We start from the raw sequence: 13,759 nt of genomic DNA, 5'->3' as shown, positions 1-13,759 counted from the left end.
TTCATTGTCCAGAAAGTGGGAGAAGCAACAAGAGAAACAGCCATTTTAGATCTGGTCCTAACCAATGTTGAGGACCTGGTTAGTGGGGTAGAAGTGGAAGGATCATGAGGCGCGAGTGATCATGCTCTTCTGAAGTTTACTATACAGCGGAAAGGAGCAGCCAAGCATACTAGGACTCAATTTCTTGACTTTAAGAAAGCCGACTTCATAAAACTTAGGGAAGTGCTGGGAGAGATCCCATGGACAGTAATACTAAAAGGAAAGGGAGTTCATGATGGCTGGGAGTTTGTTAAGAGGGAGATAGATAGTAAAAGCACAACTTCAGGCAATACCAATGAGACGGAAACATGGAAGGTGCCTAAAGAAGCCAGGGTGGCTATCTAAAGAACTTTTAACTGAGTTAAGATTTAAAAAGGATGTGTACAAAAAATGGAAAAGGGGAGAAACCACCAAAGAGGAATTCAAACAAATAGCCAGCACGTGTAGACACAAAGTCAGAAAAGCTAAAGCACAGAATGAACTCAGGCTTGCTAGAGAGGTTAAAAGCAACAAAAAAAGCTTTTATGGGTATGTCCGTAGCAAAAGGAAGAACAAAGAAACCGTGGGGTCACTCAGAGGAGAAGATGGTGAAATGCAAACAGGGGACACAGAAAGGGCTGAACTCCTCAATGCCTTCTTTGCCTCAGTCTTCTCCGATAAAGAAAACAATGCCCGACCTGAAGAATTTGGAGCAAATGATTCAGCAGAGGAAACACAGCCCAGAATAACTAAGGAGATAGTACAAGAATACTTGGCTAGTTTAGATGTATTCAAGTCTCTAGGGCCAGATGAACTGCATCCAAGAGTATTAAAAGAACTGGCAGAAGTTATCTCAGAACCACTGGCAGTCATCTTTGAGAATTCCTGGAGAACAGGCGAAGTCCCGGCAGACTGGAGGAGGGCAAATGTTGTCCCTATTTTCAAAAGGGGGGAAAGAGAGGACCCAAATAATTATCGCCCAGTCAGTCTGACATCAATACCAGGGAAGATTCTGGAGCAGATCATTAAGCAAACAGTCTGTGAGCACCTAGAAAGGAATGCTGTGATCACCAATAGTCAGCATGGATTTCTGAAAAATAAGTCATGTCAGACTAACCTGATCTCGTTTTTTGACAGAATTACAAGCCTGGTAGATGAAGGGAACGCAGTGGATGTAGCCTACCTTGATTTCAGCAAGGCATTTGACAAGGTGCCCCATGATATTCTTGTAAAGAAGCTGGTAAAATGCGGTCTTGACTATGCTACCACTCAGTGGATTTGTAACTGGCTGACTGACCGAACCCAAAGGGTGCTCATCAATGGTTCCTCTTCATCCTGGAGAAGAGTGACTAGTGGGGTGCCACAGGGTTCTGTCTTGGGCCCGGTCTTATTCAACATCTTTATCAATGACTTGGATGATGGACTCAAGGGCATCCTGATCAAATTTGCAGATGACACCAAACTGGGAGGGGTGGCTAACACCCCAGAGGACAGGATCACACTTCAAAACGACCTTGACAGATTAGAGAACTGGGCCAAAACAAACAAGATGAACTTTAACAGGGAGAAATGTAAAGTATTGCACTTGGGCAAAAAAAATGAGAGGCACAAATACAAGATGGGGGACACCTGGCTTGAGAGCAGTACATGTGAAAAGGATCTAGGAGTTTTGGTTGACCACAAACTTGACATGAGCCAACAGTGTGATGCGGCAGCTAAAAAAGCCAATGCAATTCTGGGCTGCATCAATAGGAGTATAGCATCTAGATCAAGGGAAGTAATAGTGCCACTGTATTCTGCTCTGGTCAGACCTCACCTGGGGTACTGTGTCCAGTTCTGGGCACCACAGTTCAAGAAGGACACTGACAAACTGGCACGTGTCCAGAGGAGGGCAACCAAAATGGTCAAAGGCCTGGAAACGATGCCTTATGAGGAACGGCTAAGGGAGCTGGGCATGTTTAGCCTGGAGAAGAGGAGGTTAAGGGGTGATATGATAGCCATGTTCAAATATATCAAAGGATGTCATATAGAGGAGGGAGAAAGGTTGCAGCAGCTCCAGAGAAGCGGACACGGAGCAATGGATCCAAACTACAAGAAAGAAGATTCCACCTAAACATTAGGAAGAACTTCCTGACAGTAAGAGCTGTTCGACAGTGGAATTTGCTGCCAAGGAGTGTGGTGGAGTCTCCTTCTTTGGAGGTCTTTAAGCAGAGGCTTGACAACCATATGTCAGGAGTGCTCTGATGGTGTTTCCTGCTTGGCAGGGGGTTGGACTCGATGGCCCTTGTGGTCAATTCCAACTCTATGATTCTATGATTCTATGATTCTAAGTTCCTAGGTGTCAGGAAAAAAATATTTAAGTACGCAACAACAGCAGCTTGGGTTTGGTTGCTCAAAAATGGAAAGTGAGTGAGTTTCCAAGCAAAGAGGACTGGAAACTTAAGATGTTAGAATATGCATAACTTGTAGGTTTAACATATAGAATAAGAGAGCAAGAAGAACATATATTTAAAGAAGAGTGGAAAATATTTATTGAGTATATTGAAAATAACTGTACACAGCTGAAAACGCTGGCAGCATTAAGATAAAATCAACAGTGTAAGTAATTTTGAGTGTTGTAAAAGTGGAGAACTGATTAAAATGGCTAGAGTAAAATATGCAGGAACGAAAGATAAACAGAATGAACCATGGAAGGAGAAGGAGAAGGAGAGAAGTCGTTGGATATTTAACAGTATGTAAAATGTTTATTTTGAACTGAATAATTGAAAACTTAATTCAAAAAATGAAAAAAAAATTGTACCCTGCATTTCCAAACAATCACTGGTGGACGAAGGGGGGGGGCGGGGTGAGGGGTCTGCCCCGGGTGCCATCACAGCTGTCCCTGGGACGCGTGCCACACCCCCGCGGGTGGCGCACCACACCCCCGGGAACCTGTGCCAGCCACGCCCCCGCCTGTTCTCCGCTCCCGGGGCCAGAGCACGTAGCTCCGCCACGGCATGCAATATAAAATGATCCTAAAGCAAGAAGGTAAAAAACAAAACAATGACAACTGCCAGTTTTACTGAGTTGCAGACATAATGTCTGCACATTCAAGGCTCAAATTCTGTATCATTCTACAATTCTTCCCCTCCCCCCCTCACTTTTTTTAAAAAACCCAAAGCAGCCTGAGCAGGTTGTGAGTCTGGGCAGAAGAAGAATGGATGGAGAAAGGTTACGTAACCCACTCCATGTCCTCTTCGGCTTACAATTACCCTTCCCAAACGGCTTCTCCATCTGGGGTCATCTTCCCACCCCAGGTGGAAATGCAGCTTGGGGAGGTTGAACTGAACACCATCCAGGGTCTTGCCTGATTGGACTTTCTTCCATGCAGGTTTGTTGCTTTACATTTAAAAAGCAAGGAGAATGGAGGAAAGCATCACGTCCAGGGTAGCAGAAAACAGCACAGAAAGAATCAGGGAAAGAATGCAGAAAAATAATCAGGGATGGAAAGAAACCTGGGGAGGAACACTTACCGCCACATCGTTGTTCTTTGATGCTGCTGGTCCTTGCTACTGTTATGTCTGCAACAGCAAATAATTCAATTATGCAGAAGTCATAAAGAAAAACAGCCCAATATAATTCTTTAACATTTCTGTTCAAGTGTGAACAATATATATATATCAGTCTGGTATGAATAATTCTTAACTCAGCAAGAATGCTCTTCACTATCAGTCACACACTTTGCTAATTTGCTGTGGAAAAAGAAAACACGCTTCATTCTGCAAACATAGCTGCTGTGGCCCCAGTTATTTCCAGTAAATGCTAGCAGGACCCCCGTTTGTGAGACTTCATTGTGAAGCTCTACACACCTCCCCTTCCCACAAAGTGTTGGCAGAGCCCCACACACTGTAGGCAGCTTACGTTTTTGCAAAATAATTTGTAAAAATTACACACTTGCTGGATTCCAGATTAGAAGACAGGAGAAAGAGATAAGCAATACCCTTACCTGGTATGAAATTGGAATTGGAAATACATGGGTGACTCTCAGTGGTATTTCCAGAACACTGGTTACCCACAGGAAATAAAACATTGCACTGGCGGGTGCGGAACTGGACTCTGGATGAATCGCAGCCAGACCACTCTGACCAGTCCGACCAGCTATCTGTGACAGCCAAGAAATAAAGAGGCACATGAAGGGGTCAGCCCACACAGCAAATTGTTTTTAAGTGTTTTGTATACTTTTCCTATGAAATAATCCATTTTTATCGCAAAGTTGCCCTGATTCTGCAAGGAAAATCCATGCACACACAAAAAGGATTGCCTAACTTGAGGTGGTTACCATGCACAAAGGATGCTGTGAATGTTCAAGAAATGCACATCTAGATCTTGAGACTGCATGTGGGGTGTCCTCAGATGGACCAGGACTGAGTCAAAGCCAATCACCAGCTTGGAGGGCTGGGGGCGGGGGATGAATCCAGCTATTCCCTCCTTCAACCAATAACAAGTCATCAAAGAGTACAGTGTACTGACAATTTGTACAATGGAGAGATGCTCACATCCAGCAACAAGCAAGGAAGCCACTGCTATGCAGGAGGTCACAGAGTCTGAGGCCCAAATGTGCATATTCTTTTGATTCTTTCTTTGAATAAGCAAGGCAGGCGGCATCTCTTACAAATCCTGTGGCTGCATAGCTGACCTACAGCGAAACCAGGGCTGGCACCACATCTCACATTCAGTACAGGAGGGCTGCTGTCACAAAAGGTACCTCTGTGTCAAGTTCTCATCCAGAAAGAATACGACCACAGACCCTACGACCTGACATCAGCACACAAAGTTTCATGGCCACTTCTCTGCATCACTAGCAGAGGCTCAACGCATGATGTGACAACATCACTATGCAATGTAAATGAGCCCTCCTCTATAGGGGGGCACTGAACCTGAGGGTGCTCTTTGTGGTGGCAGCTCTTAGTGATGTGTGGGGTCGGTCTAGGACATTGCCGGTATCAAGGCAGAGATTGTTTTACAGCCTGGTGTGGAGACTTTGCACCACCACGGAGCACCTGGGCGCCTCAGCCTCACCATTTGCACAGGGTTGTGGAGATAAAATGGGGGCAGGGAGCTCTTTTGTTCTGCAGAAAAGCAAGAGAATGAATGAGCTGGGCTTGCCTGTACCTGGGCATTGCTGTGTATTGCAGAGTGCTTCTTCGGTGTGGAGTCCTAGGCAGATATCACCTCCGTAAGCTGGCGCTGGGCTGCTGCACGAGCGAGTCCTCATATAATGGCCACTTCCACAAGTAGTGGAGCACTTCGACCACGATGACCAGCAGGACCAACCTCCATCAACTGGGAAATGACAAAACTACATTGTTTCTTTCCTCTCAATATGGAGATAAATAGTTGAATTAAGAACACAAGAAGAGTTTGGCAGACCAGGGGCCTTTGGGAACCCCATAAGCATGAGGGCTTCAGCACTCTTCCCCCGGTAATTTCCAGCAACTGGTATTCTGTGACATGCCACCTCAGACACTGGAGGTAGTACACCAGGGGTCAGCAAACTTTTTCAGCAGGGGGCCGGTCAGACTGTATTTTGAAAAAATAATAACAAACGAATTCCTATGCCCCACAAATAACCCAGAGATGCATTTTAAATAAAAGGACACATTCTACTCATGTAAAAACACACTGATTCCCAGACCGTCCATGGGCCGGATTGAGAAGGCGATTGGGCCGCATCCGGCCCCTGGGCCTTAGTTTGCCTACCCATGTAGTACAAACTCATCATGGCCAGCAGCCAATTAGAATCAAGGGTCATCTAGTTCAGCCCCCTGCAATGAAGGGATCCTCTCCACAGCCACCCCTGGGTGGGCTCAAACCATCAACCTTCCAATTCACAGCCAGATGCACTGACCCACTGAATCATTTTCATTTGTATTTCATAGCCAAAACCCCCATAAGTAATGGCAAGAGTCTCCAAGCAAAGAGTTTCAGGCATTTTTCTAGATTCCAAAAATTCAATGTTTTAAAATTGCCCCTCTAGAAAGAGATCACAATATTTTTATTGATATAGGACAGAGGGACAAAAGCCCATCCCAACGGGACATTTTCCAAAGTGGAGGATGATGGGCCTAGTGGCATCTGACAGAAAAATCAAGGAAATTTGAAGCCCTTTCAAAAGTAACTTTTGTGCCTTCTTTCTACATCTCACTTAAAAAAAACACCCCAAAGAAACCACCACCACCAAAACCATCACAATTTAAATAATAAAGCAAAAGGAACAGTAAAACAAGTCAGCAATCCAACTGTAAAAATTAATATTTACACAGTGATTAAAAGACAGCAGAGACAACAAAGATACATCTCCTAATTAAAAGTCAATTGAAATAAAATGCTAAGCAGTTAGCTTGCAGTCCTATACACTCTTAGCTTGGAGTAAGTCCCACTGAAGTCAATGAGGCTTACTCCTGCGTAGACATGCATAGGATTACACTATGTGTATAAAATCTCTACTACTGTCCTCAGAAACTTTTTTTTAAAGAAACCCTTTTGTTCATTTCCTTGGCCACTTACCTGGGCAAGGGAGCATGTTGCATTCCTGGTATTCCAGGGAGGGTCCCAGACATGGCAGCCCCCCGTACTTTGGCTCAGGGTTGTTGCAAATACGCTTGCGGTTTCGAATGCCTCTGCTGCAATCGCGGCTGCACTGGGACCAGGGAGACCAAGGGGACCAGGCACCGTTAATGGTGTGAGCTGAGTGACGCCCAGAATGCAGGAATTCACCTGCAAGAAACGGATGCACATGGTACACAAAAATGTGCCTACTAAGGAACACAATGATGGTGTTTTGTTTTTTAAAAAATACTGTTCTGATTTAATTTGAATTCTCCCACCAGTAATTTTACTACTGAGATATTTAAAAAGTGTACACAAAAAATATAATTTGGTATCAAATCTGACTGTAGTGCAAAGCTGACAGTGGCATAGACCCAAAGTGGCCTTGACAAAGTCATGAAAAACAGCAATCTGGAGGCAATTAAACAGGGCAGGGCTAAACACTGAAAAAACCAACTGAAGCCCAACTAAAGCAGAATAGATGTATAAAATTCAAGAGAGTTAATTTTAGTCAAATTGATTCTTTTCCAAAAATCTACTGGGCGGAGTATACAACAAATATGGGGACCTGCAAGGCATATTTAATGAACCCAAAGTCCAGTCTACATTTATAATCAATTCTGTGTCCTTTTTATGAGATATTTCTGATGATTATTTTTGTGTAGCATGATTTGTGTATGACTCTTATGAAATGTGAAACAAGTTTTATTTAAAAAAAGGTTATTAACTGATTGATTGATTGATTGATTGATTGACTGACTCTCTGCACAACCTACATTAGATAGGTAGGGTAGGTAGATGCAGTGCTACCTCGAGTTACAAACGCTTCAGGTTACAAACTCCGCTAACCTGGAATAATTACCTCAAGTTGAGAACTTGCCCCAGGATGAGAACGAAAATCATGTGCCGGTGGCGCAGTGGCAGCAGCAAGAGGCCCATTAGTGAAAGAACGCCTCTAGTTAAGAACAGTTTCAGGTTAAGAACAGACCTCTGGAACAAATTAAGTTCATAACTAGAGGTACCGCTGTAGATAGGAAACCTTTTTTTATCACAGCCCTGTATACCTGTTTGCTTAGGGGCAAATCTCATTCCTCTCAGTAAGGTTAAAGGTTAAGGGACCCCTGACCATTAGGTCCAGTCATGGCCGACTCTGGGGTTGCGGCGCTCATCTCGCTTTACTGGCCGAGGGAGCTGGCTTACAGCTTCCGGGTCATGTGGCTAGCATGACTAAGCCGTTTCTGGTGAACCAGAGCAGCGCATGGAAACGCCGTTTACCTTCCAGCTGGAGCGGTCCCTATTTATCTATTTGCACATGATGTGCTTTCAAACTGCTAGGTTGGCAGGAGTAAGGTTACTCCTATGTAAATGTGCATAGAATTGCAGCCTTATGTATCAGATCAACCCCCCCCCCCCAACCTCTCTGAATGTATCTGTGGTCTGTACAGCGACATCCCTCCCTCTCATAGGAAACTCCCCCAGGGCCAGACTTAGGGTAGCACGGGTGGTTCCCCCACACAGGGCGCCAAGCTGAGGGGGTGCAAAATTGGGAAGATCCATTTGAGGGTGCCAAATTTTTGTACAGGGTGTCGTATTACAAAAGATAATCAAAGTTCCCACATGACACTTCCCAAAACTGGGCCTCTGAGAAACAAGAGGGAGGCACTGTCTTGTTCAAGGAAACACCAAGATTTGCAGAAGTCAACGTGTTTAAAGGAAAAGGACCCTAAAGATGCAACCCAAGAGTCCAGCAGGGACTGAGCTTGCTTCCTGGACACAGAATGCTGACTGGACAAGGAGAACAAGGGCCTGGCTGGCTGACAGGAAACCTGAACAAGATCAGTCCACAGCATTAGCCTTTTGTTGCAGGCCCCAGTTGTGTGGACATTCACATATAGCAGATAAGAGATGTTCTAAGGATCTCATGAACTTTATCTCAATAATCCGTACAAAAAATCAGCAAGGTAGGCCAATAGTATTTCTCCATATTGTAAATGCTGGACGAAAAGAGTAGCTAGACTGAGACCACCTACTGAGTTAATGACAGAGGCAAGATTTGAATCTTGGGTTTCTTGGCTCAGTCTCCTAACCTGCACATTGGTTCTTTTTCGCTCTCTTCCTTCAATCTTAGAACTACTTTCATTTGCAGACTCTCAACCGTTGCAATTACCAGGCCATTTTTAATTAAGAAAAAAATCAAAGTTAAGGGAGACAATGATAAAAGCCTTTGGATATTTGGGATGCTGCCAGAAAAAGGAGCGCCTGCTATTGTTGTCTCCTGGCCCAGAGTCAAGGGTGAGCTGGAGTAATGGACAAGTTGTAACAACATAAGTTTGGTGGAGCCTTAGGAAATGCTGCACAATGGCGACAATGTTGCTGCAGTGAAAGATCTGTCCTTGGGAGATTGTTTAAAAATGGGGCAGGAAGGCACTGAGATGAAGAATGTGGCAAGAAATGGCGCCGCAAGCATTTCAAAGCAGCCATATTTCCGCCTTGTACTTAAGCACTAGGTGAGAAGGAATTCCATGTGGGCAAGAGGAGAGACTGGAAGCGCTCTGTCTCCTCTGGGCTCAGCTAAGAACCCCAAAGGACTGTCAGAGAAGGAAAGTCCTCTTCTCTGGGCTCCTTTTGGCAACCTATTTATTGAGCATTCATTCTTATTTACTTGCACAAAGCTTATGCAGAGGTCATATTATATCGAACATTCGTTCTGATTTGTTTGCAGGGAAGTTAAGACGACAATGAGCAGCCATCCTGCGCTGCTCACACGGCGGTTATACATCTTCACATTAATCATTTGTTCATTCCACACTTTTCAGTGCCTGTTCGGAGCAGCAAAAGGGAGCCAGAGAGAGTGCAAACCTCTATTTCCCAGAATGTGCTTGGATTCATCCCACAAAATAGTGACAGTCTTGAAGGGGCCTCTGTTTGCAAGCTGCTATACTATATTCTGAATTTTGCTTCCCAAACACATCATGCTTCCATTTGCACCAGAAATTCACCTGCCTACCTCTACACACATGCAAACAAGAATCCGAGAGCAAGGGAGCTCTAGCCAACACCTGCATGTGCTGTGGCAAGCTGCACTACAGCAATAAAAAACTGAGGGAAAACAGTGAGGATAGACTAAGCCCATTCACTTCACCTGTCTGAGTCTCTGGCTTTTAATAGCACAAAAAAGTACTACGGCTGTGAAAGATTTCAAAGGAGGGTTTGGTTGAGGGATATCCTGGCTGAATTGCACCTGGCAGTATTGCCACAGCTTCCAAAATGGAAACTCCACATTATCTCAGGTTCCCAAACTGAAGGGGAAGCTTGAAATCAGTGGTTGGGGGGCAAAGGGTGATTATTCTTCCTCTCTCCAATCTTCCCAGCTGTTGTCCCCTCAGGCTTATTTAATATTTTGCCATCCAGCAGGAGATATGTGATTTTTAAACTCCAGGCAAGGAGCACTGGTGACTCTCCTAGAAATCTTTTTAAAAAGGTAGACTTCATGATTAGGTGGACGCATGACATGCAACTGACTGACAAGCCACCAAAATACTGGACTGGAACTAGGTACCAAATGCTATTTTGCAGGGATTTGTGGTGGGTGAAGCAGCATGTGAAAGAATGGGCTGCACACTCATCAAAGGAAAGGATGATATAAAAAAAGGGGGAACTGCCAACTTTTTAGAGGATAAGATACAAGTTCAAACCAATCTCAGACTTGACAGCTGGGCAGACAGTATTAAGATGAAGCCTATTAAGGGAAAATATAAAGTATTACTCACAGGGAGCAAAAATCAAATGCATGAGATGGGACATAACTGGAAAAACTTTTAAGTTTGCCAAGAAGGGTTTGGGATAAATAATGAATTACCAGGAGGCTGATGTTGTGGCAAAAATGGAATATGCCATTTTAACTGGGAGGCATTCTGAGAAATTTCAATAAGATTCTATGAAGTACTGGCAAATTGGCACACAATGTAAAGTTCTGGGTGCCACAACAGAAAGAAGCAGAAAAAAACATTGAAAAAATGCCCCGTTCAGATGAGAGCAATGAAGATGATTAAGGGGGGGGAAATCTAGACTGAACATTGTAAGAATGAAATCAGAAGACTGGTTATATTTAGCTGCAAGGAAGGAGACTGAAAGTTGAGAGGTTTCAAATGTGTAAAAGATGTCAGGAAATGAGGAAGAGCTATAGCTTTCTACCAGTTTCAATGTTAGGAAAAATGTCCCAATGATAAGAGCTGTTCAGCAATCAATCCAGCTACCTGGGAAGGTTACAGAATCTTCTGTGAGGTTTTCAAGGAGAGGCTGAGCAGGCACGAAGGCTTCCAGTGCATGATATATTGCATTACAGAAGGATGCTGGGGAAAGGAAGGCACCAGATTCTGCCCAAAGTTCCTACCGTATATCACCACACTTTGGGACATGGTCTCCCCCGCAGCAGCATGTTCTCCTTTGCCACAGAAAGGAACGGCACCCGTTGACTGTGCAGTGCGCGCGGGAGAGATGTATGTGCCACAGGAGTCAATAGCTAATTTACTTTCTTAATCAAAGAGCACAATGTCAAAGGGGAGCCACTAGAGATGGGCAAATTCTGCCACACTACTGATACTGGAATCATCAGTATCTGACAGAGGCAGTATGTTTGATCCTCACCTGAACTTTGTCCTTGAGAACAGCATGTGGTCCCTTAATCAGTAACAGATTTCCTGCAGTAGCAGGAAAGGTCTCAGCTGATGACCTTTGAGGACCCTTTTATGCCTAGGGACCCAATTCAGGCTGATGGCAAAGTCGGTGACTTCTTGGGGCGGGAGAGGTTGCTCCTGGACTGACGATATTATTGGACGCACCTCATTATGATCTTCCACAAAGCGTGTCCTGCTTTTGCCCACTGTGGCAATAGGTGCTTTGCTAGTGGTTCTATCAGTACCAACAAAACCAAAGTCACCTCCAGCCATAGCAATGGCAAGAAACCTAAGATTCTGATGCACATGGCTGCTTACCATCTGTTGAGCATCCAGTGGTCCCATCGCTGGAACAGTAACGCATTTCAATCCTCTGCCTTCCCACATCTAACAAACTTGCATCAGGCAGCCGTGCCTTGCAGGTGTATCGGAATCGTTGCTCATAGTGCCCACCGTTGTCGGAGATGTTCACCGGAGTCCATGGGGTCCAAGGAGTTGTCTTTTTCAACTCTGGGCAGGGGCTGGTGTTGCAGCCTTGATACTCCTGAAGGAAAGGGGTTGATTACTTCTATTTAGTGTCTAGCATGGCCCACAAACACCTTGAAACTTTGCATACACTCTCTGGGCCAAAGGGGTTTAGAGACTATAATATCATTGTTTAAACATGGAAATTAAGGTTATTTGGGTGCTCCTATACTCACAATGCCTGCATTAATAAAGCACAACCTTACTATAATATTCATTATGAGACAAACCCAAGAACTAGACTGTAGGATTCCGAGGCAGCAGCTGCTACTTTTGACGATTTTTAGTTGGTTTATTTCTTTATTGGATTTTGTTGTTGTTGTTGCTCCCAGAATAGCTTTTAGAATTTTTCTTGGCACCTGTCTGTCTCGAGGGAAACGATGGATGCCACATCTTTTGTAAGCTCAGCCTGCCCCAATCTGGTGCCTTCCAAATGTTGTGGACTACAGTTCTATCAGCTCAGGGTTCTGCTGGCTGGGACTGATGGGATTTGCAGTCCAAAACATCTGCAGGGCACCAGGTTGGCAAAGGCTGGCAAACCACTTTGTTCGAACCAGCAGCCACTGAACAACTCACATTTTACTACAAAGTCTTCTCATTTTTAGGCCCTCGGGTTAATGCTGCTCAGCACATAATCTCTGGCTTTTCCTTCTAAATATACAGTTAGCACGAACAAGCTATAACACAGCTTCAAATGAGAGTCATAATTACAGCAGCTAAAAAGAGAAGCATTTCCCCCCTTCTACCCTGTGCACTGCCATTGACTTTTCATGGGTAAATGCCAAATCACACCCTTCAATATAAAAAGCCACGGCAGGTCAACACAGGTCTTTGCTTGCGCTGTCTTATGACATTGCGCACTCTCTCTCTCTGACCCTTTTTTTTAACCATTCGGAATTAAAGGTTCTCCAAGGAAGATCAAAGTAACCCTTTCCACTCCGAAGACTGAAAGGGCACCATTCCAGAAGCCTGAAGCTGCCATTCCCAGAGGCCACTGAGAAGAAGCGAGGGGATCGGGAGCAGGAGACACTGGCTTGAGACCCAGGTTGATCCCACTTTTATTTATTTAATTTATGGGTCACACTTCAGTAAAACTACGGGGAAAACATGCAAGTGAAACAACAATGAAAACAAGGACACAGAGTAGATCAACACAGCAGTGAAACTCAAGAGAGCAGATCAAACAAACATTAAATCCAGCTTGCATCCCATGCTAGAATGCCTGGACAAATGAAAACATCTTTCCCTGGTGCACCAGTTGAGCCTCCCTAAGGAGGGCATTCCAGAAGCAGGGGGCCATGACCAAAAGTCCTTCTCCTTGGTAATCACCCAGCTCATTTCGCCTCAGGTGCAAAACAGAACCAGTGCCGAGGTCTCAGGCCACTCCAGATGTTAGAGGGAAGCGTCAGGGCTTTGTGTTGTGCCCTGAAATGGACACGCAGCTACCAGCATTGTTTAAGAGCAGGTTTTGAATCATCAGTCCCAGTTAGTAATCCAGGCTGCATTCCTTGCCCTCACTCCCCTCCAGTGGGACTTTGCAGGGTGGGGGAGTCACTGGAGCAACCACAGCCCAGCTGTTAATCGTGGCTGCTATGGAGGGTGGTCCTGCGGAGAATGACCAGGCCAAATCAATGCCAGATCCTGGCTGATACAATGATCAGCTCTAGGTTGGTCCCAGTGCCTCACCCAACAGCCAGGAGATCAGCTTAAGAGCCAGGGGATCCTGGGCCAGCTCAGCCCCAACCCTCCTCCCCACCCTGGATAACCCCAGCCTACACAGTTGAGCAGAAAGACATCTCTGCTCAATACACCGTCCAAGACAAAGGAAGTTTGGGTTGTTCTGCCAGTTGCTGCATTGTGTACCAACTGAAGTTTCTAAGAAGTCTTCAAAGGCAGCCCAACAAGCAAGGAATTGCAGTAGTCAGGGGCGCCGACTTATAAAAAATATTGGG

General features: G+C 44.9%; 1 protein-coding gene across 7 annotated transcripts in view; it reads right to left on the bottom strand.

Moving 5' to 3' along the window:
* The window catches only part of SEMA5A (semaphorin 5A), a 152,986-nt gene that overhangs the window by 12,433 nt on the left and 126,794 nt on the right, over positions 1–13,759 (bottom strand). For 5 of the 7 annotated variants that reach the window (XM_077933561.1, XM_077933559.1, XM_077933555.1 and 2 more), the window contains 5 exons: positions 11,601–11,826; positions 6,565–6,774; positions 5,170–5,340; positions 4,004–4,159; positions 3,531–3,578 (listed from right to left, as the gene is read on the bottom strand). In XM_077933561.1, coding sequence (XP_077789687.1) covers positions 3,531–3,578; positions 4,004–4,159; positions 5,170–5,340; positions 6,565–6,774; positions 11,601–11,826 — 811 coding nt within the window. Of the gene's footprint in view, positions 1–2,341; positions 3,033–3,530; positions 3,579–4,003; positions 4,160–5,169; positions 5,341–6,564; positions 6,775–11,600; positions 11,827–13,759 lie in introns of those variants that run through there. The other 2 variants (XM_077933560.1, XM_077933558.1) reach the window with 2 other exon arrangements.

Source organism: Podarcis muralis, chromosome 8, assembly GCF_964188315.1.
Source record: "Podarcis muralis chromosome 8, rPodMur119.hap1.1, whole genome shotgun sequence".
NCBI classification, from domain to species: Eukaryota; Metazoa; Chordata; class Lepidosauria; order Squamata; family Lacertidae; genus Podarcis; species Podarcis muralis.
This window is presented reverse-complemented; position numbering and strand designations above follow the sequence as displayed.